This window comes from Castor canadensis, chromosome X, assembly GCF_047511655.1.
Source record: "Castor canadensis chromosome X, mCasCan1.hap1v2, whole genome shotgun sequence".
NCBI classification, from domain to species: Eukaryota; Metazoa; Chordata; class Mammalia; order Rodentia; family Castoridae; genus Castor; species Castor canadensis.
The window spans coordinates 107,631,308-107,654,219 of record NC_133405.1 but is presented as its reverse complement, the minus strand read 5'-3'; the positions used below and the strand labels follow the sequence as shown (position 1 = coordinate 107,654,219).

The 22,912-nt window shown below is 36.7% G+C and overlaps 1 protein-coding gene across 8 annotated transcripts in view; it reads right to left on the bottom strand.

The window, feature by feature from the left end:
- Window positions 1-17,523, bottom strand: part of Rpgr (retinitis pigmentosa GTPase regulator) — a 44,665-nt gene extending 27,142 nt beyond the window's left edge. For 3 of the 8 annotated variants that reach the window (XM_074062413.1, XM_074062409.1, XM_074062410.1), the window contains exons 1-11: window positions 17,253-17,520; window positions 15,639-15,764; window positions 15,105-15,197; window positions 13,676-13,738; window positions 12,671-12,829; window positions 10,924-11,073; window positions 8,730-8,888; window positions 7,352-7,507; window positions 4,102-4,226; window positions 2,162-2,347; window positions 1,211-1,367 (exon numbers count right to left, since the gene is read on the bottom strand). In XM_074062413.1, coding sequence (XP_073918514.1) covers window positions 1,211-1,367; window positions 2,162-2,347; window positions 4,102-4,226; window positions 7,352-7,507; window positions 8,730-8,888; window positions 10,924-11,073; window positions 12,671-12,829; window positions 13,676-13,738; window positions 15,105-15,197; window positions 15,639-15,764; window positions 17,253-17,415 — 1,537 coding nt within the window. In that variant the 5' untranslated portion in view covers window positions 17,416-17,520. Of the gene's footprint in view, window positions 1-1,210; window positions 1,368-2,161; window positions 2,348-4,101; window positions 4,227-7,351; window positions 7,508-8,729; window positions 8,889-10,923; window positions 11,074-12,670; window positions 12,830-13,675; window positions 13,739-15,104; window positions 15,198-15,638; window positions 15,765-17,252 lie in introns of all 8 variants that reach the window. The other 5 variants (XM_074062406.1, XM_074062408.1, XM_074062412.1 and 2 more) reach the window with 5 other exon arrangements.
- Window positions 17,524-22,912: the final 5,389 nt, after the last annotated feature.

Sequence of the window (22,912 nt, the reverse complement as noted above, 5' to 3'; positions counted from 1 at the left end):
TATTTATTTTTATTTTTTGTGGTACTGGGGGGTTTGAACTCGGGGCTTCATACTTGCTAGGAAGGGACTCTACCACTTGAGCCACTCTGCTTCACATATTTATCAGCAGCATCATTTTTCTATTTTTTTGGTGGTTCTGGGGTTTGAACTCAAATCCTCAAGTTCACTAGGCAGACGCTCTACCACTTGAACCATGCCTCCAACTCAAGGTTCTTCTTGTAGTTAATATACCATTCCCATGGCCCACTCTTGCCTGAGTTCCTGGATCCTTTATTACTTCATCTGTTTGTCGAGGTTCTTAATCTCAAAATCACTAAAATTCACCTGTGCCACGGTTCTTAATCCCTAATGCTTAGGTTTATCCCCTTAATGTTCCTCTAATCTCCCTTTTTTGTCTAGCCCCTATCATCCAAATGCACACCTGCAGAAATAACATTCCTAAGATATCCCTATGTCTCTAAACGAAATTATATAGAAAAGCTGAACAACAATGAAAGAGTTGGGATTACAATTTAAAGCATGAAATCTCTAATAAGCAATGAAGCAAAGGTTTTAATATTAGTCCTATTTACTAAGGGATTTCTATAGGTGCTGAGCTCAACACCATGCATTTCACAAGCCTGAACTGAATCCTCACAATCACTCTCTGAAGTAGGCTTTATTAAACCCATTTCAAAAATAAGGAAACCAAGGCTATGAGAGAATTAGATAGTAAATATCAGAGCTGGCATGTAATTGCAAAATCAGTTTAACTCCACACCCCAAGTTCTTAAACACTATGCATTACTATCTTAGTACAGAACTTCACATAGGTCCAGAAGACCTGCATTCAAATCTTGTCCACTACATTTATTAGCTGAATGACCATGAGAAAATAACTTTATCTCTTCAAGTCTTGCTTTTCTCATCTGTAAAATAAGGAATGTAACTCCCACCTACTTCATGGAATTGCTTCACGGTTTAAACAAGGCCATGTATGTTTATTCACTGTTCTATAAAGATATGCTGCTATTGTGACATGATAGTCATTGATGGTGCTTTCTATTTGTAAGGGTATTTATGGATTTTGAGTTCAAATGAGAGATGCTAGGTTCTAACTTAGGGAGAGAATAATTTAATCAGCTGGAGAAGATATCTTAGGATAAGTACAAAAAACAATAGGAATAAAAGGGATATTTCTCCTGAAAGCAGGCAGGGTAGCAAATAATACCTGGGTCCAGTGTCTCCATAGGATCTGAGATACTGTTATCTGAGAAGTTACTCCTCAGCAGACGGAAAGGGACTGAACAGGGGGAAAAATATGAAGCAGAGGTAGCAGTTCCGTCTAATGGTGGCTGCACTGTTGGAGAAGGTGGTGAGGGTCTCTCCTTTAAAATAAATAGGTTAAATAGTCAAATGATATTTATATACATATATGGAAGTTTACACTGGCATCATATATATACATATATGTCTGTATATATATATATATATATATATACACATAATTATATATATGTATATATAATTCAATTGCTAAAAATATTTAAGAAAACATCTTCAAAGTCTGCCAACGTTCCACTTAATTTCCAAGGGCTCAAAACATTTTGTTCTGTTGTCTTTTATATCTTGGATGCTCTAAATTTTCTATTTGAAAGCCTGTTTTTCCAATGTTGTGGAAAAAGTGTGTGTGTGCCTGTGTGTGTGTGTCTCTGTGTGCGTGTATATGTATACGCAGGTGTGCGCATGCCTTGAGAAAAAAAAGATATAAACTACTAACAATTACAAAAGACTTATGGGATATTTCTCAACCTTTGCATATATACTTTTTTAATAAAAAGCCAGACTTAACCCTCTTACTTCAAAAGGGATACATTTTAGAAACAATAATTTTCAAAAAAGGAATGTCTCCTCTAAACATTGTTTGGCATTTTCTTTTAAAAAATAGGTTTCATTGAAACAGCATAGAGTCTCTAAACTCAAACTGATATCTGTATTTCCTTTTTTACCACATTTCATTATTTATAGTATAACCTTCCATTGCTCATAACTAAAAGATGAAAGAATGTAGCATGAGGCAAAATGATAAGTTCTAGAGATATGCTGTATAACATAACATTGTGCCGAATTTTTTCTTTGCAGTGCTAGATAATGCTATAGATAGACTAGACTACAATTGTACCCGTTCTCTTCGCCTCAGACGTGCTGATAAAGTTCTATGCAATACATTCCCTGAGGTCAGATAGCCAGCAGAGAGAGAAGCAGCTGTATTTAAGTAAGGATCATTTGGTTCATCAAAGTCAATTTCTTCTAACACACCAAGTCGTGGAGTGGCAAAAACTAGCATGTGACAGCCACCACAAGCAATCTGCAAACATAAATCCACACATAAATTAATCCACACTGGCATTAAACACAAATGGGTTAAGCTACTGGATTAGCTACAAGACATTTACTTAGTGTTAGACTTCCTAGACTGAGTCACTGAGGCGCACACACACACACACACACACACACACACACACGTTTAATGAATATACGTGAATTAAAATGTACATCTTTAAGTACTATAATTGAAAATTAGAACAAGTTTTATCTACCATTTTACTTTTGATTTAATGTAATATAGAGAAAAAAGTACTTGACACCTTATAAGTCTCTACTTGGCACGTTATATGTCTCCTAAAAAGTTAGAATAGGTTACATTTAATCGTGAGCAATATCAAAACTTGAAAAAAAATGTTTAGAGAAGTTCTACCAGGAAAAATGACTCAAGAATAAATCAGTCTCTTGAGAAAATTAGGTCTCCAAGGTTTTTAGTCTATATGAACATTTTCTAAGTTTAATGCTTCCAAGCCCTTAGAGAAAAATGCATGATGATAGAACATTAAAAAATGAGACCAACATTCAAAGAATTTTGAGTAATAAAAGATTTTCAATAAAATGCTAACAAATACACAGATTCTACTGACTGTACAGTGTTTGACCTGGTGGTATAAGAATGGCACACTCTGTGCCTTTACTTTATAATATTTTCAAATTTTAAATTTTTCTGTACTTTTGTATAGACCTTTTAAAAGTTATCTGCATTAATACTATAAGCCCAATTGGGACTGGGATGTAGCTCGGTGGCACAGCGCTTGCCTAGCATGCGTGAGGCCCTGGGTTCGATCCCAGCACCAAAAAAGAAAAAAAAAGGCAAAAAAAAAAAAAGACTATAAGCCCAATGAATGAGAATCTGGTCATTTGTTCACCATTGAATACTCTATATAGTCCAGTATCTTGCACATAGTGACTTGCATTAAATGGTTGTCAAATGAATGAATGGGTAACTACTCAACAGGCAGAGATCAGGAGGATCATTTTTTGAGGCCAACCCAGGCACAAAACACAAGACCCTATCTCAAAAATACCTAACACAAAAGAGGCTGGCAGAGTGGCTCAAGTGGGAGAGCTCCTGCATAGTGAGCATGAGGCCCTGAGTTCAAGCCCCAGGACTGCCCTCCCCCCCACCCCCAAAAAAAGAATGTTCCATAGTATAAGACATTCATAGTATGAGATCTTTGGAGAAGTAATATTATCATCACCAAGTAAACAGAATTTACATTTCTACGTTCTTAATTGAAAAAACTATTAGAAATAATACAGATGCAATGCCTGCTATTGATGTGTTACTAAAACTATATTCTTATCTGAACAACATTTAGCCACTAAGACATATTTCCAAAACTCTTCATTTATTATCAGATTTCTTCTTGTACAGGGTTTGAGACTCTCAGTAACATTTAATGCCACAAGTATTAAGTGAAGACTACTCCACTGGGTACTTGCTACACAAGACAAAAGCTTACAGGCATGGCATAGTCCTGGCTTTTAAGAAACATGAGAATGAAGCTGAAGAATCAAGATGTAGACAAAAAGGAAGGTGTTAAAGGGGAAAATAGGAAAGGGATAGATTTTCAGAGTGGCATGTCTGGTACTTGGCTTTAAGAAACTAGTTATGTTTAGCTATATCCACAACACTCTTTTATACAAATATAAAAGTACTTATTTTGTATGAAATATTGAAAGACTCAAACCTAGGAATATGACAATGTAAAGAAAGGAATATGATACTCTTACCAATTGAACTGTAAATCTCAAAAAATTAGAACACAAAGTGGGAAAGAATTGGTTGGTAAAATTCTCTAGTCCAAGTCCTAATTTTCCATGTCGGCCATCTCCAAAAGTATACATAAGGCCTATATCTAAAATACAAAAAAATGAAGAGAATTATTGCTAACTGTATGGCTCTATTTGTAAACAAACAAATACATTAGATTATACTATAATTATGTTCCCATCAAATCCTGCATGGAATTTAGTCTGGTCCATTGATCTTTTCATAGTTTCTATGGTCTCTGTGGTTCAGCTGTGATAATAAAAAGTGTCTCCAGACATTACATGCATCTTCTGGGAGAACAAATTGTCACTGGTAGAGAACTACTGACTTAGATCAATCCTACTGTCTTTTTAATTCATTCAGCTCCTGGGCTTGGAATGATGCCTAAGGAAATGCCACAAGCCACCAAACCATGCTGACTAGTCCCCATTCCATTATCTGGGTCCCTCTATAACTAGGTCCACGATGACAAATAATCTTGTTGACTCTGTCTAATTAACCCTTTTGAGTACTGCCACGGAAACTATTCTGAACCTTTGCTCCCATTCTCAGGCCCCTCCTTCATTTCAAGTGAAGTCAGTGCTCTGAAAGCAGAAGTATTTGGTACCAACAGGGATACAGAGAAAGGGAGTTTCCCTCTAGTCTGATGATTAGGGAAGGCTTTTAAACTGAAACCTAAAGAATAAGTAGGATTTAGCTGTAAGAAGGCAGGAATGAAGCATTCTTCAAGCAGAGTCAAGAGTACATAGAAAGACCCTGAACCAAGAGAAAACATAGCTCAGGCAACAAGCTAAAAGGCAGCTAAAAGAGCCTAGTGCACAAAGAGGAAATAGAATAGTATGAGCCTGAAGAGGTGAGACATAACCATATCCCAAAGGGTTCAATTAATTCAGATAACAAATTTTTGGACTCTATCTTAAGGACAATAATAAGATTTTTAAATGAATGGTTTTAAACTAGGAAATAAATAGCTCATATTTAGGGACTTCTGGTTTAAGAAGGTAAAGTGATTGTATAGTAATACACAAGAATTGACTGAAAAGCCATTCCCCAATGGTTCACGCCTATAATCCTAGCTACTCAGGAGGCAGAGATCAGGAGGATTTTTGGTTTGAAACCAGCCCGGGCAAATAGTTCATGAGACTCTATCTTGAAAATACTCAAGAAAGGGCTGGTGGAGTGCCTAAAGGTGTAAGCCCTGAGTTCAAACCCCAGTACCACAAAAAAACCCCCCAAAATTTTTTTGACCAAAAAAAAAGATTGGAAATAATATAATTCAGAATTCATTAAGGTGGTAAGTTAAATAGCTTATAAAAACAAACAGAGCCCATATAAATAAGTGATAACCAGTGTTTAGAATCTTTTGATGATTATAATTCTTACTATTAGGTACTTATTTCCTTTCTTTATATATACTCCTTATTAGCTTTATCCCTTCCTCCTTCTTCTTTTGACCTTGATTTCTTTATCCAAAAATGCCTTTGAAAGGTCTACCTTTTTAATCTGATTTTTTGTCAGAACAAATAAAGTCTGATCTAAGCTGCCTGACTGCACTTCTAACCTCAGAGTTTTTAAAAATATGAGCCACTGGCTATAACAGGAAACTGGCAAGAACTTAGGAAAAAACCTCACTGCACACCTCTCATCAGTTCTAAAGAAAAAAATCCTTAATACTTGTCCCTTGCAGTGGGTGGATGAGCAAAAAGACAAAGTTAATGCCTAATTATTTGTGCTATAACTCTTCTCAAGAGGAGAAGGTACTATTAAAACTTAACAAAATAATATAATTTTGTTATATTTTATCAATGGTTTGATAAAAAGTGTGTCTTTACCATTAATGGCAATTCAGAGTTGATGAAAAATAGCAATAAGGATAGAGAAGCTGAGATTAGGATACCACAATAAGGATTTATATTAAAAACTTTTATAGGACAATGAAGGAATAATATTTCTTTATATTCTGCATAGTGCAATTACATGCTTTGCTAACATATGGTCCTTTATGAAGGGTTCTGTGGGGAAGCAGGAACTGTATATGGTAGGTGCCTTGAATTTGCTGACTCCTACTTTCTCTAACTGTATATGGTAGGTGCCTTGAATTTGCTGACTCCTACTTTCTCTAACTAGATACCATTAGATGAGCTACATTATAATGGAAACTTTTTTAGAAAGAAGGAAAAACGTAGAAGTACAAGAACCTGGATTATTTCAATATACTAAATGATTTCTGACTTTTGATGCTTTACTTTATTTTTAAATAGAAATTGTGAAATTTTGTAACCTTTTGTTACAAAGCATTTAAATTGTGGAGTATTATCAATTACTCATAGGTAAGGGCCTGAATAATTTAAAGGGAGAATTTTATTGAATCTACACTATTAGTAACAACTAGTTTCTAAGTCTGAGCAGTAGGCGCAAAGGAACATCTCCCTGGATAAAAGAGAAGTCACAGAGTAGATGTATTAGTGGTCTTTGATGTTTCCTTCTATCACTGTAGAAAGAGAAGGAGCCATTCCCCAAAGTGCATCCCGGTGGCAAAAGCATCACAAGAATTTAGCCAGCCTGATTGCAGTTCTTTCAGATTGAACTGGAAGAATGCTTTAAGCCAAGCAATGGTGGCTCACATCTATTATCCTAGATTTTTTGGGAGGCTGAGATCGAGAAGATTGCTGTTTCAGGCCAGCCTAGGCAAACAGTTCTTGAGACCCTGTCTCCAAAATAACCAGAGCAAAATGGATTGGAGGTGTGGCTCAAGTGGTAGAGCACCTGCTTTGCAAGCACGAAGCCCTGACTTCAAACCTTCCACCCTTCCACCCTTCCCCCCAAAATAAGAATGCTTTAAAATAAGTCCTTTCTTGTAGGATTTCCTCCTATGGCCTGAGTAGAATTAAGAGCCTTCAAAATGATATAATTTCTAAAGGATTCCAGCCTTCTGCCAAAGTCCATATACTTTTGACCAATGGCCTATTTCAAGGTTCTAAATCTTTGGATCATTTTGGGGGGTTTTGGTATTGGGAATTGAATCCATGTTCATCACATGTTTAAACTCAATTAAAATAATAAAAAGTAGTTTATAACTTTATACTTTGGAATATTCATTGAAGAATTCCATTTTTTCAGTCATGAATTACTTTACTTAATTGAGATGCATTTGTTCTATATATTATTTATTTTGTTCTATAAATGTGAAACAGAAAACCTAATCCATACCTGTCTTTAAAGCTGTGTGATTTTCTCCACAGGAAATATAACTTATTTTCTGGTCCTTAATATGCTCAATGACTTTGGGTTCAGATGTTTCAAAAAGAAAAGTGCCAAGGCCCAGCTGCCCAAACTGCCCTAGTCCAAAGGCATATACGGTTTTTTCTAAAAGAAAAGGAGGGGAAAACAAGAAAAAGACAGCATGGAAGCAGACGCTGTCACTGTCATATCTTAAGAAATAACTATATAAGAATACTAATACTGATGTGTAAATTGTTCAATGCTGAATGAAGAGAAAAATGAAGATATACACAGTTATAAAAATTATGACATGAGTCTGATTTTATCTTTTATACATAATCACAAAAGGAAATACTATAAGTAAGCTACAGGTATGAGACAAGATACATAAATCAGGGAACTGCCTGACATGTCTCTAACATTACCACATCAGCTCAAAACGTATCAATTGTCAAACTGTCATTAAAGTGATTCTTTTCACTGCTACAAATAAAAATAATGCTTCTTACAAAAAAAGCCTTCTTACTTTAAAAAGTAGTTTAATAATCTATCTTATAAAACACAATTTCTTGGCTGAGAGTATGGCCCAGTGGTAGAGCACTTGCTTAAGCATGCACAAGGCCCTGGGTTCAATCCCTAGCACCACGAAAAAGAAAGAAATGACATGTTATACCAAATATGAAATTCAGAAGCCAAAAGTGACATTACTATTATGAGTGTAACTTTTTAAAAGCTTTACCACTTTTTAATGAATTACTATAACAGAAAGTAAAATCACAAAGAAATCTTCAAGTTATGCATTGCAAATATCACAAAGACTTATCAACAACATTAAAAATAGCATGAATACAGCTTCTCCAAAAGAAGATATTTTAGGAAAAAAATAATGTCATTATAGATAAATATGGAATATATATACATGAAGAAAATAAATTATCCTTGAAAATGATCTAAAAACAGTACTATTTGCTGCCATTAAATAAGGTCATAGGACAGAAATATTACTAGCTATAGGAATAAAAGGTGGGGATCTTAATGGGAAGAGATACAAGGCCAGCTTCCATGAGGAATCTGAAAGAGTGAAACTCATAAAAGATAAGAATAGAATGGTGGTTACCAGGAGCTGGGGTGGGAAAAAAGGGGAGATGTTATATAACAGGCACAAAGTTTCAGTTTTATAGGAAAGGTTTTAGAAATCTATTGTACAGTGTTGTACTTATACGTAACAATACTGCATTATACACTCAAAATTTGCTCAGAAATTATAGTGCATGTTAAGTGCTTATACCACAATAAAAAAAGATCTTTAAAAATGTCGTTAGCAACCACTGAAAGCAGGGAATAGAGTAGTAGGCACCCCACATACCTGTAAGAACCACAGTATGCCCTCCACCACACGCCACTTGAATCACCTTCTCAGGAATTCCAGCCACCAATTGGGGTGATCTGTGATTGCTAAGCAGCTGACTGGGAAGACCTAATTTCCCATGGTCAGGTTCTCCAAATGTGTACAGTTCACCATCCACTATTGAAGGAAAAGTAGAGTGATGGTGACATAAATACTAACAAAATACTGGATTTTGGGTATGTGTTTTCATACTCAAAAAATTTAGACAGTGACAATTTACTAAATTTGACCTTTATTGGGATATTTTTACTGTGTGATGAGGAAATAAAGCTAGATTTTTCCCCTTGATCATTGTAATCCAATAATATTTGTGAAGAGTTCACAACTATTACTACTAATAAGCAACTATGAAATCATTTTAGCTTTCTCACAAAACATAGTAAAGATTATCTTACATATTCTATTTACTTTTAATAAAGCAAAATGAATGCATATTAAGCTCCCGTAAGCCCATAGATTTTGTCTTTCTTACTGTAGTATCCCCAAAACCCAGAAGAGTGTCAAGTACAAGCATTAATAAATACTTGGTGAATGAATGAATGATTAAGCACTTTTTATAAAACTTGTTTAGGAAACTCATTTATATGTGAAGTACATATAAGTTAATCTTAAGACAGCAGATTTTACTCAGATGGCACTTCCTCCAGAAAGACTCTCTCACTAAGGAGCTCCTGACAATCACTACCTTGTCCATACTAACACTATTAATTTGCCTTTGTATCACAGTTATCACACTATATTATGACTGCAAGCTTCTTGAAAGCAGGATCTTTCTTATTCACTTCTATAACATTGTCACTTACTCACTGAGTTATACTGAGCAGTCACTGTACCTGCAAAATAGGGATAAAGGTACCTATGCTATAGGGTTTGTTGTTTCATAGAAATAAATTAATTCATGCATTCAGATGTACTAAGTAAACTCTCTTATGCTTGAGTTATTTCCAAGATGTGTAAAAAGTTGTTTTAAATAATTAAAGTCATAAAATAATGGCTGTTGTGAAAATTACTGACAGTTAACATCAGTTGATGTAAATGAATCTCCTGCAAACTGCTTAGTGTAACAGCCTATGACTATACTAAAAAATCTCTCAATTGTACACTTTAAATGGGTAAATAGTATGGTATGTGAATTATGTCTCAATAATGCTGCTTTTTAAAGATATAAAAACAGAAACAATAAAGCTCAATGCAATGCTTGCTGGTTAAGATAAACAATTGTACTTGTTCATCTAATGGCTAAAGTAAAGTTTATTAATAAAATTAACTTGCTTTCTCATTGGACAATTGATTATTAAAAGGTATATTGTGGTGAACAATACCAACAAAGCCAGGTTTACCCAATCTTGGTATCATGCTGCTACCAATATATTGACAAATCTGGGGAGCACTAGGATCAGTCATTCAGCACTTTTTAAACCTATATCAATGATGCATAGAATAAAGAGTAAATTTAGAGAGATGTCTAAGAGGGTCCACAAAACCATTTCATCTAGGTGTTTTTATTGTTAGAAAAACCATCAAGTAGATGGAAAGTCATGCTCATATTTCTGCTATTTTTACTGGTGCAGATACTGATAATAGAGTCCAACATTTCAAATACTTTAACTAAGGCAGAAAAGATTGCCAGTGGGCCCAGAAAAGAGAACTGGGGATGCTGAGAAAAGTCCTACAAAAGGAAACTATATCTCATACTAAGTTCTCTTCTTTCTCCATCTAGTTTTTATTCCAGCTCCCACAAGGGAAGTCTGTGGCTCACTTATTTGAAATAAAAGAAATTGTCAGAAGAAGAGTAGAGTCAAAGTATGGAGGGAAGTAGGTCCAGTGGAAAGTGGCTCATAGATCTTGTTTTGAATGCCAAAGGAGTCTAAGAAATTTGAGACCCAAAATCTAGAAGGGTTTCTAACACATCAATTAATTTTCTGATAGATTTAAAAAGCTAGTATATCACAGAGAGCTTGAAATTACAAACTCTCACTGTAGAAATGGAGAAAACACTGTGGCCTAAAACATGCCCAAATCATTTTATTACATGGACAACCAAGGCATTATTTCTATATAATTTTGGAATATGTTACATTATTTTATTATTAATCTAGTAATAACTTAGAAAGGAAAGATAACATGATGAATCCAAAATTTTCTGTCTTACCTGTTACAAAAGCTGAATGATAATATCCACAAGAGATCCAAGAAATCGGTTTCCCAATAGTCACTTGATGAGGAACACACACATTACATATATTTTTTAAACCAATTTGTCCTTCAGAATTATCTCCCCACATAAAAAGTCTTCCATCCTCTATAAAGAAAACACAAGGGGGAAAAAGGTTTTAAAAGTTATCAAGCTATTACATTTCTAATGGACCATTTTTTTAAATTCTGACTTAAATGTTTTTTAGTTTTATATTATTTTGGATTGGCACATAATAATTGTACATATTTATGAAATGAAACATGATGGTTCAATGTATGTATACACTGTGTAATGATCAAATCAGAGAAATTAGTACATCTATCACTTTAAACACTCATCATGCTTGAGAACATTTAAAATCAAATCCTCTACTTTAGCTACTTTGAAACGTACAATCTGTTACTGTTAAATAACTTATTCATCCAATCTAAATCTTTGTACTGGTAGACCAACCTTCCCCCCCAACCCTGCCTACTATTCTCCCCCAACCTCTTCAGAACATTTATTTTTTTAATTTAGAAAAATGATGTGTCTTGAAAGAAAAGTAATACTAAGGCATTTATGCCAGCTAGCTACTTAAGAATTCATTTTCTATTGTGAAATGCTCTATAATGATAAACAACAGAGAATGTGTTGATTATATATCATTTTACATCCATATTTTTGTCTCAATAGGAAACACAAGATGCCATTTCCTATAATCACCTTGCTTCATTCTAATGTCTTTAAACAGAAATGTTTTCCTCCTTCTAAGCAGTCTACCTGCCTCTGTACTGAGAGACAGCTTGAGCCACACTAAAGATTCCCAGAGCAAAAGAACAAGTCCCAAGTCAAAATGGGATGGAAAACCTTGCTCTTAAGAACACTGTGGATTTTTTTCTTATAATTTATACCTGAAAATACAAACTCTAGCCTCAGAGATTGAAGAGACATACTAGCATATATAGCATTTCAAAAAGCACATTAATTTATATCCTTTCTATAAGGGTTTCAGCATAGAAAAGGTTAAGCTAGAATAAATATTTTAGAAGAGAATTATCAATACTTACCTACTTTTATCTTTTAATGAATTAAAATTAATCTTTGAAGTGGTTTAATAAGGCAGATAAAATTATAACTGAAAAGAAGAACTGAGAGATGGATGTCAAAGAGCTAATTAAAGGGTTGACAAAACTGAAGGAACAGAGCTTCAGATACAATTCTAACAGCCAGAGCAGTACTACACTTTACAGTCTCCTTCTTGGAACAAAGTAACAAACCGCAGCTGTCTGAGAGCAAGATGTAACTTTTAAAGATAGTTCTCATATGTGTTTCTGATGAGGTAGAGAGATACAATGACCATTATAAATCACATTTTAACAATATATGCCCTCAGAGATTTCTATGGCTATTTATGATAACAACTTCAGTTGAAGCTGCAAATATAAAACTCTCAGAATATGCAATGAAGCTAATATCTAAGAATATCTAACAGAGACAGACAGCAGAGCTTAGAATTTATTCACCAATCACCCTTTAAATGTATTGATTACATCTTATTCTAAATATATATGTAGATTTAAGGTTATATTTTAAATATCTTCTGATATTTATAGTCAATGAAAACTAAGCAGTGATACTATCTTGAGTTTATTGAGTTGGTATATCCTGGTTAAAAAGAAAATATGTCCCTCAGGTAGAAATTGAAACAAGTCTCACTCACCAGTCAGTGCAGCTGAAGTATTAGAACCAGCAGAGAGTTGTTTAATGTGATGCTGGGGTGTAAAAAAGTTAATTCGATGAAAAGTATTTCTTTCTTCGGTATCACCAAGTCCAAGCTGGCCTTCATTATTGCCACCAGCTGCATATACATTGCCTTTTTCTATACGTGGAAAAGAAATATTAATATACTATAGCCACCCTTTCTATGAAACAGGTGAGTATATATGAGATAGTTGCTCAATTAATAGTGAAGAAAAGAATGAACAAAGGGAGAGGTGTGAGAAGGAGCTAGCTTAAAAACAAAAGTAGCTGGGAGTGGGGAGAGACAGGAAGGCCTGCTAAGTTGGCCAGGGACTGCTAACTGTTCAGCAGCATTTATTGAAAATATACTTTTTTCCAACAGACTACTTAAGTACCTTTGTCAAAATTCAGCTGGGTCTACTTCTGGAATCAATTGTTTCATTAATCTTTATCTATTTTTGTCAGTACCACACTATCTTGATTATTGAAGCTTTATAGTAGATTTTGAAATCAGGTAGTACCAGTCCCTCAATTTTGCTTTTTTTCAAAATTGTTTTGTCTATTCTCTTTCCTTTGATTTTTCATATAGATTTTGGAATCACTGTCAACTTCTACTCACACACATACACACACACATACACACAGCCTGTTTGGATTTTGATCTGACTCATATTCATAATCTTTTGGGTGGCTTCCACTCACCCTCAGTAAAGAAAATGAACAAGAAACAGATGGGACCAACCCTTGAGATGCATTCACAGGCAAGGAGATGCTATCCCTTGATATAATTCAAGAAAACACTTTTGTTCAGTCATTTAACATTCATCTGCATAGTTACAGTGACACTCTAAAACACATTAAAAAAAAACCCTAATCTATTGCTAAAGTACCATTTATACTAATTTTACAAAGCTGCAAATATTACCAAAGTGAGACCTCAATTCTTCAGAGCAGGGCAGGAAGTCATATAGGTTGGATACTATACCTGTTGAAACTAAAGTGTGGTTCCTTCCACAGGCAGCCAGTTTCACTTTTTCAGGCTTAAGAGCTAAACATGTAAGAATATGACAATTAAAATATCTTATGCATATAAAAATGATAAATAATCCAGGTCAAATGGTAACTAAGTTGTAGAACTAAGATTTACTTATTTATTATAGTGCTGGGGATGGGACCCAGGACCTTGCACATGCTAGGCACATACTCTACAACTAAGCTACAACCCTAGCCCTGGAACTCAGATTCTAAAGCACTGACTCCAAAGTCAATGTTCTTAACTACTAACCTAGAGGGTTTTCAGAACTAGTTGTGCATCATAATAACCAGTGGAGCACTAGAAAGAGTGCTCATTTGTTCTGAGGTAGGGTCTAGGCATGTAATTTTTTTTAAACCCCACAGGTAATTAATACATGGTGTGACCCACTGTTGTGCTGCCTTCTCACCAACCTAATCCATCACCTAACCTGCCATCGCCATTATCAAGCTCACCTTCTACCACACTCCATGAAAATCCTAAGTCCAATATTCACAGGTGTACACCTATGTTAAAGATATTAATTTATTCATATATATATTCAAAAAACACTTCTAGAATATCTCCTAAGTGCTTGGCATAACATCTGCAGAAATGACTACGATAGAGTTTCTGCTCTCAAGAATCTCACGGTCTAGGCTATACTATTTGCTGTCTTTTAGATATGAGTTAGGACCATAATACCATCAAGTGTTTAGTCTATGCTCAATGCTTTTTGACCATGTGGAATATTTCCAAAGTCCTTTAACAACATCTATAAACAGCATGGATATGATAAATTCATCCTGAACTTTTGAGCTGAAATTTAAATTTTGGCCAGGAAGAAAAAGAATGCTGCTCTTGTCACATTCCCAAAGAATCTACATTGCTCTTCAAAACATCCCATGTATTCTGGCACAGTTCTGATTTCAAATATTTTGTCCTGTTGTTCTTGTATACTAGACCCACAGTCTTGATGTTTTGTTCAGTTCATCTATTCATTATATACTGTAGGATAAAGTATATAGGATAAAGTTATGTTTTATAAAACCTACAACTATATATAACTGTGATATAAATGAGACAGTGCTCAAAAGCCTAACACATCATAATGTCTGTTATGTGTACAGAATAACAGTAGTATTTAAGTAGTTTTACAAACAAGCAAACAATATGTTCAAATTCAATATTGTAGGATAATTACTTCTTTTGTGTTATGAGTTTTAGACTCAAAAGTAGTTCTGAGTTTCATATACAGAATAAAATTGAATGCTAGCAACATTCAAGTAAATGTTCCAAATAAAGAACTAAAGACTTTATTATTTATGACATTACAGAACTACATAATCAGTATAAAAGTACTTTTATGTAGTTTAAGTACTTAAAATGATAAAGACCAAACCTTTGACACAGGTTGGTTTGTTGATAGTCGACTGTGATCCTAATCCCAGCTGTCCCCAGTTGTTACTGCCAAACACGTAAAGTTTATTATTTCCTAGTGGGAGGGGAAAAAGAAATAACAAATTGAAGCATTCTTCACATAAATAGTATGAGATGAAAACATTACAAGGCAATAAAAAAGATATACTTTAAAAATGTCATTGCTTTTTTATGTTGAAACGGGTTATCTTGTCCATGTATATATGGCCAGATATGTTAGGTGTAAAATTTGTAAGATTATACAGTAACACTTTTATTATATTGAAATAGATTTATTCCAAGAAAATTGTATGTATAGAAAAATCATACTTAAATATACTATGGTAGCCTAAGTTAGAGTTGAAAAGACTCTCTGTGAAACAATTTGTGAAGAATTCTCTGACAAAGTCAAGAAAACACTTTCTGTATATCTTCAAAGTGTTTAAAACACAGCACATTTGTAATATTTAGGATTCTCTTAAGTATTATTGTACTCATTTAGGATTGCAATACTAACCTGTAACAATAGCAGTATGTTCATCTCCACATGAAAGATATATAGGTATGTCATTTTTAAACCAGAATTTGCTAGGAATATTTTCAGCGAATTTAGTTTTTCCAAATGTAAACACAGCACCCGAATCTGCAAATACAAGACAGTTTCTATTTCATAACTTTTACTACACTGCCTGTTATTAAAATACTTTTTCAGTAATTTATCCATACTAATGCGGTATCTGTGACAGCTTTACCTCTGCGTGAACACTTCCTTTTTTCACCTCAATTCAGTCTTACTCTTCAGACTTCATTCTAGTTTGACCTATGAATGTACTAAATTGAACATGTATTATTTATTTACTGGTAACATAAGAAGTATACTATCACAAGGAAAGCAGTCATTTATTACTAGTAGTTCTATTGTTACTAGGTGGACATTTGATCCCTGGAATTTGTGCCCTCGCTTTGGTTACTGTCTCCTTATTGTTTATTTTGACCTCCAAAACACCATCAAAAAATGCCATGGTTCTAGGAGATTAGGGGAGATGTCGAGATTTAACCTTCTTAAATTAAGTCATTACTTGATCTGAGAAATATTCACAAACTGTTTTGGTCCAGTACTATTTTGAAGAGACCAACCTCCCACACACACCAGTTCCCAATAACAACTTAAATACACCCCCGCCCCCAAAAAAACTGGGCAGAACCAGCAACAGAAAGGAGAATGTACTGAATAATAACAAGTATCAATGTGCAAGAGACTAGTCACTGTGGAAAACTTTTGAGAACTATGGTGAAGCATCACAGTTCAAGTAGTTGGGACGCCAGAAACAATCACTTCAACTGTTTTGTTCCGGCTCCCCAGGGAGGTCCCCGATTGCCCCCACCCCAAGCCGGAGTTGGTGGCCCTGCTCTGCCGTTAGCATTTAAAGTCACACTATATTGCCGTTTTATTTACTTTCTTGTATCTCTTGACTGTGCTGTGAACTCCAGAAGGCCAAGAATCGAATCGTGTTTGAGCCAGGAGTTTTGCCAAAACGGCAGTAACGTATTTCAACGAATGTATAATTCCGCTGTAACCCTACTGTTTCTTCAGACTGTTAGTTGTAACCCATTAGTGGGTCAAAAAATCAATTTAGCGGGTCATAATCAGCATTTTTAACGGGACGTATTAAAGAAAAGCTCTGAGCGCATCTCAAGCGGGTTTAACAGGTTTTTCTTTCACGAAACGTCTACACTGCACGGAAGCGCGACGCGTCACAATGTCGAATGTATTTTCAAACTATAGAGCTGAGAGGAAAAAGTTTTTAAAAGGAAAAAAAAACCGCTAAAGGCTCCCTCTTCTTCCCCTTCCTCCAATTCGTTTCCTCCTTGGCAAGTTTAGAGTAAGGTACAAATTGCCCCAGCCTTCGAGAAGCTGTCCCCTATCGCTTCCTTCCCACCGCGTCGACTCCCTTCAGTCACTCGCGGAGGCGGGGCTAGAGTTCCCGCCTCAATCTGGCGGATAAACTTCGGGCCTCTACCCCGACGGGGCCGGCCCATAGGCGGGGCGGGGCCGCCTGCCCGCCCAGACCCCTCCTTCCCTCCCTCCCTCCCTCCCTCCCGGCCGGCCGCCGCCGCCGCCGCCACTCACCGGGTATCAGCGTTCTGGGCTCCCCCATACCGAGCACGGTCTTGGAAATCTGTCTCTGGGCGGGAAACACAGCAGGGGCGAGTCGGTGGGGCCTAAAATGGCACCCTTCCGCTGACGCAGACCTCGGAAGACCCCCGGACCCCCATGGCAACCCTCCTGGCATCGGCGACTACTACGCTCCGCGACGACAACAAACAGCCGCTAGGGGCAACGGAGGCGGAACGTTGAGACGCGAGGCGGAGCTGGCGTTAGGAGGGGGAGGAGGGGGAGCCAGGCGACCAGTGCGGCGCACGCGCAGATGCAGTAGGCGGGACGGTAGAGACCACGCGCCCTCTACTGGCCGGAGAGGAGGGGCCGCCAAGCGGCGGCGCGCGCTTCTGAGGCCGGACATACAAACCATGCAGCGCGACCCAGTCCCGGTAGGTACAAACGTCACGTATCTCACGTACTCGCTGGGTTTGTGACATATGCAGATGTCGACACCCAATTATGACAACACTAGTAACAGTGACCATCTTACATTAAATGAGCTAGGCACTTTGCTACACCTTTTTCGTCCTAAAGTGCATTTGTATCCCCTATATGTGATACAAATAGACCATATACTACATACTCATTAAATGTTTATTGAGCGAATGAGTGCTACCACAGCCCTGTAAGATGGTTTATGTCACCCCTATTTATAAATATGCACATTATACATCCGGAGAGCAGATGTCCAGCTCAGCTAGTTCGGTCTGTGGACTGAACTGACTGCCCTCCTGCATTCTTCTCAGGAGGAAAAAGCTGAGGTATATAAAATTTACTCAACATTAATTTTGTAGTCAAACCTTGGTTTCCCATGCATCCACACTTGGCCATGATAAAATAAAGAAGCAAAAAGCCATCTTCTAGGATGAGTAGATTTGTGTACCTGTGGTAGTTGTGGACAATATTTCTTAGATAAAGTTGGATTCAAGGATCCCTGAATTACTTGTGTGTATTTGAGCGGGTTACCAACACTTTCTCGGGGATTTTGCATTAAAATGGTGAGGGGAAAGCAGACCATCTAGTACACATACAATCATTTGCGTAGAAGCAAAATGGGAGTGCTACTAAGAAAATGCTTAACAAATAGCATTAACCTTGTGTGGAATGTTCAGAAAGGCTTGTCTAAAAACAGGACTTTCAGTGTAAGAACTGAAGAAATTGAAGCTGAGAGGAATGAGAGAACTCTGGGCAGAGCAAATTGTGTGCAGAAGCTCTTAGGGAACTTGGTTCTTTCCAGGAACTCAAAGATGCTGGATCCAGGTGAAAAGGCAGGGTTTGGGGCCTGTTAAAGGAAGCTGAAATTTTATCTTAAGGGCAATGGAAAGCCATGCAGAGGTTTTGAACAGTAGAGTGTCAGAACAGAATCAGTTGCATGTGTTCCTGAAGTCATTAAATCTGGCTGCTTTGTGGGAGAGTAAATTGGAGCAGGGAGTTGGGTTCAGAGGCTATTACAAGTATTCAGATGTGCAAGTGGTGACACTGGCTTGGAGTCCAGTGCATTAGCACACAGGAAACGTCTGATTATTGACTCTTAGAAAGTGCTGGCCTATCAAATAGCAGTAGCAAGAAAGGGGCCCTAAATTATTTTGAAGAGGATTTCATATTCATTTTTAAAAGACCATGATAATCATGTTGAGAAAATCAGAATTTTTTAAAGGCTTACTGTAGTTATGATATCCTTTTTTTGCTTTTGTAAAATTTCAGAATTTGATAAAGCACATTTGGTGCTGAGCACTCCTGTAGGTATTGATACAGCCCTACTCTCAGCTTTTCAACACAAACAAATAGGAAGCGGGTGGCACTATTTATGGAGATGGGAAACACTGAGGAAGGAGTGGATGAACCTGGAGCTAGGTAGATGGGGACACAGAAAACAAAATGAACTCAGCCTCGAGCACACACATCAAAATGGAGGTGGTGAGCTGAGTAGGCAATTGATGAGCAGAAGCCCCGGGTGGAGAACATATTCAGGTAATGTCTGGGTCTATGTGGTGATGAAAGCCTTGGGAACAGATGAAAGACTGGAAAGTGACTATAACACAGGAGGCAAAAGAAGCTAGAATGACTAATGTCAGAATTTAATGGCCCAGCAAAAGATGAAGCTTAAAAGGAGATAGAGTGACCAGAAAGGGATACCGTATGGAGTAGTGCACCAACAAAGAGGGTGTGGTCCATTAGATCACATAATGTGGACAAATTAAATAAGATAAAAATTAAATGTCCATTGAAGCTAGCAATGTGGTAGCCATTAGCGGTGTTGGAAAAAGCTGTTTGGTAGGGTGATGAAGAAAGAAACAGTATTGGAGCAGTTAGAGAGTGGGGAAATCTGAGAGAAAGACATGTGGGTACAAGCTTTAGAGATAGACTATCAAGGTAGGGGAGCCAGTAGTTGGAGGGGAAAGTGAGGTGGATAGAGGGCTTTTGTAAAACTTGGAGTCGCTTGATAATGACGATAGGTCAAACTGACTAGATAGAGAAAGAATGCAGTTTTAGGAGAATGAAGGAATAATAAACAATATAAGACAGGAGGTTTTGGCATCTAGTCACCACATGGAGAAACTGGCTTAGCTAGAAGGAGAGACAATACACTTAGCATACAGAAGGCGAGGAAGAAAACCTCCCTTCACAATATACTATTGAAATTTATGATACATGTGTAACTTTATATGCTATGTCTACATACTATTAATATCTATGATCTAGAGCTGTCATATGTATCATGCATATAGCTATGGCATAGCCTTCACCACCCATATCATATATATGATATATTGTCTCAGAAGATCATTGTGAGATATTAACACATGTAAAATTTATAGCTCGATGCCTGGAATAGAGTAGTACGCAATAGTGTTAGCTATTATTAATGATGCAGAGTTGGCTGTGCTCACTGTAGTAGTCAGCAAAACTCAGGTTATGCTACAGTGCAAACAGCACCCAAATCTCAGTGACTTAACACAAACAAAGTTTATTTCTCACTCAAGCTACATGTCCAGTGTGGGTCAATGGGTGGTTATGCTCTACCCAGTCATGTTGGGGCCCAGGCTGCAGATGGAGGTTCAACTACCTTGTAACTGCATAATATGCAACTCTTGCTATAGCAGGGCAAGAGAGAAGGAGCTAGAAATTTAATTTTTCATGTCACAACCCAATAGCCTGATCCAGCATTTGTGCACTAACAGAAGGATTGGGAAATATGGGAGGGCCCTTGGACATTCGATGAGCAGCAAAAACCACTGCTACAATTCCTGCAGTCAGGTGGTTGCAGCCCATGAAGTCACCTCTCTTGTGTTGGAGAGGGCAGGGTGTTCTAAGATATAATTTAATGACTCTCAGCTGTAGTCATGTGCTCTTTTGATACCCTCGCATACACAGCTAAACACTCAGATACTCCTTAGGAAATCATGTTGATACACAGAAGTCATCACACATCTGACAACATGTATAAGTCTTGGCAATTTTTTCTATTAATTCTAGTTGGTATTCATTTCTGGAGCATTTTCTGTCGACTAAAAATAGAGGCGTGTGTGAACAAGGAAGACATTTGATGGATTATGCTTGCTAACTGAATTCATTTCTTTCTTAACAGCATTCAACAAAACATTGAAGGCTTGCATTTTGAGTTGTATTACAATGAAGCTGCCATCGCTGTTTATTTCTATTTGGAATCAGATAAGCAGGTATGTGTGTCTCCACTTTGCAAACTCTATTGTGAGATTCCATAAGTACCCAAATCTACAAAACAGATTCTAATGGCTTCTTTGATTTCTGAATTTTTAGTGCAAACTCTAGGATATATGAACTAAAGACATGGGTCCAAAGACAGGAAATTTTATTTCTGAAAAAGAAGCAAAAAGCAGATGGGGTCTACCCAGCTACTACACCAGAAAAGAAATTTTGTATTTTTGTTCCTTTCTTAATTATTGCTTAAGCATTTAAGAATCCTTAAATTGAATACAAATCATCTAGCAGATTACTTGTTAAGATTCAGATTCTGATTCACAGGTTTAGGGTAGGCCTAAGGAATCTACACTTGTTTTTCTGTGGTACTAGAGCTTGAACTCAGGGCCTTGCACTTGCTAGGTAGATGCTCTACCACTTGAACCACTCTGCCAGTGGAATCTGCATTTTTAACAAGTTTCCAGATACTGTTGTTGTTGCTGGTCCATAAATCACACTTTGGGTAACAAGGGCTTAGCCTGTTGATAGGCAGAAGAGCTACTCTGTGCAAGCCGAAAGGCAAAGAGTTTTACTATGTGATTATAGACAACTAACAGATAAAGGATCTAGTTTTTTGTTTGTTTGGGTTTTTTTGGTGGTACTGGGGTTTGACTGCCATGCCTCCAGCCCAAGGATGTAGCATTAAGAATATAGATAGGATACCATAAACATCAATGAGAAAGAAAAATGTAAAGAGATAAGAAAGGATATTGCATAACACATAGATAAAAACCCAATGACCAATAAAGTTATAAAAAGATGTTCAACCTTAATGAAAATAAGAGAATTGAAAAAAGTAATAATGAAATAACATCTTAAACTCAGAAGATTGGCATTAAATATGATATAATATAATAATATAAATAACTATGTGCTTTTGAATATTTGAATGGGAAGTATCTTCACAGGAAGATTGCTGGTAAGTTAGTATAGCCACATTAGAGAATAATTTGCCAAAACTAAATAAAATTGAAACGGTAATCTCTGCCCAAAGAAGCATACATGAATATGCTCATCACAGCATTATCCTAGAACAAAGTAGAAAATGCCTGCTATAACACCACTAACAACAGGTGTTGGCAAGGATGCGGGGGAAAAAGGAACGCTTTTACACTGCTAGTGGGAATGCAAACTAGTACAACCACTCTGGAAAAACATTTGGAGGCTTCTTAAAAATCTAAACATTGATCTACCATATGATCCAGCAATACCACTCTTGGGGATATACCCAAAGGAATATGACACAGGTTACTCCAGAGGCACCTGCACACCCATGTTTATTGCAGCACTATTCACAATAGCCAAGTTATAGAAACAGCCAAGATGCCCCACTACTGACGAATGGATTAAGAAAATGTGGTATCTATACACAATGGAATTTTATGCAGCCATGAAGAAGAACAAAATGTTATCATTCACTGGTAAATGGATGGAATTGGAGAACATCATTCTGAGTGAGGTTAGCCTGGCCCAAAAGACCAAAAATCGTATGTTCTCCTTCACATGCGGACATTAGATCAAGGGTAAACACAACAAGGGGATTGGACTCTGATCACATGATAAAGTGAGAGCACACAAGGGAGGTATGAGGATAGGTAAGACACCCAAAAAACAAGATAGCATTTGTTGCCCTCAGTGCAGAGAAACTAATGCAGATACTTTAAAGCAACAGAGACCAATAGGAGAAGGGAACCAGGAACTAGAGAAAAGGTTAGTTCGAGAAGAATTAATTTAGAAGGTAACACACATGCACAGGAAATTAATGTGAGTCAACTCCCTGTATAGCTATCCTTATCTCAACTAGTAAAAACCCTTGTTCCTTCCTATTATTGCTTGTACTCTCTCTTCAACAAAATTAGAGATAAGGGCAAAATAGTTTCTGCCTGGTAGGGAGGGGGTAGTGGGGGAGA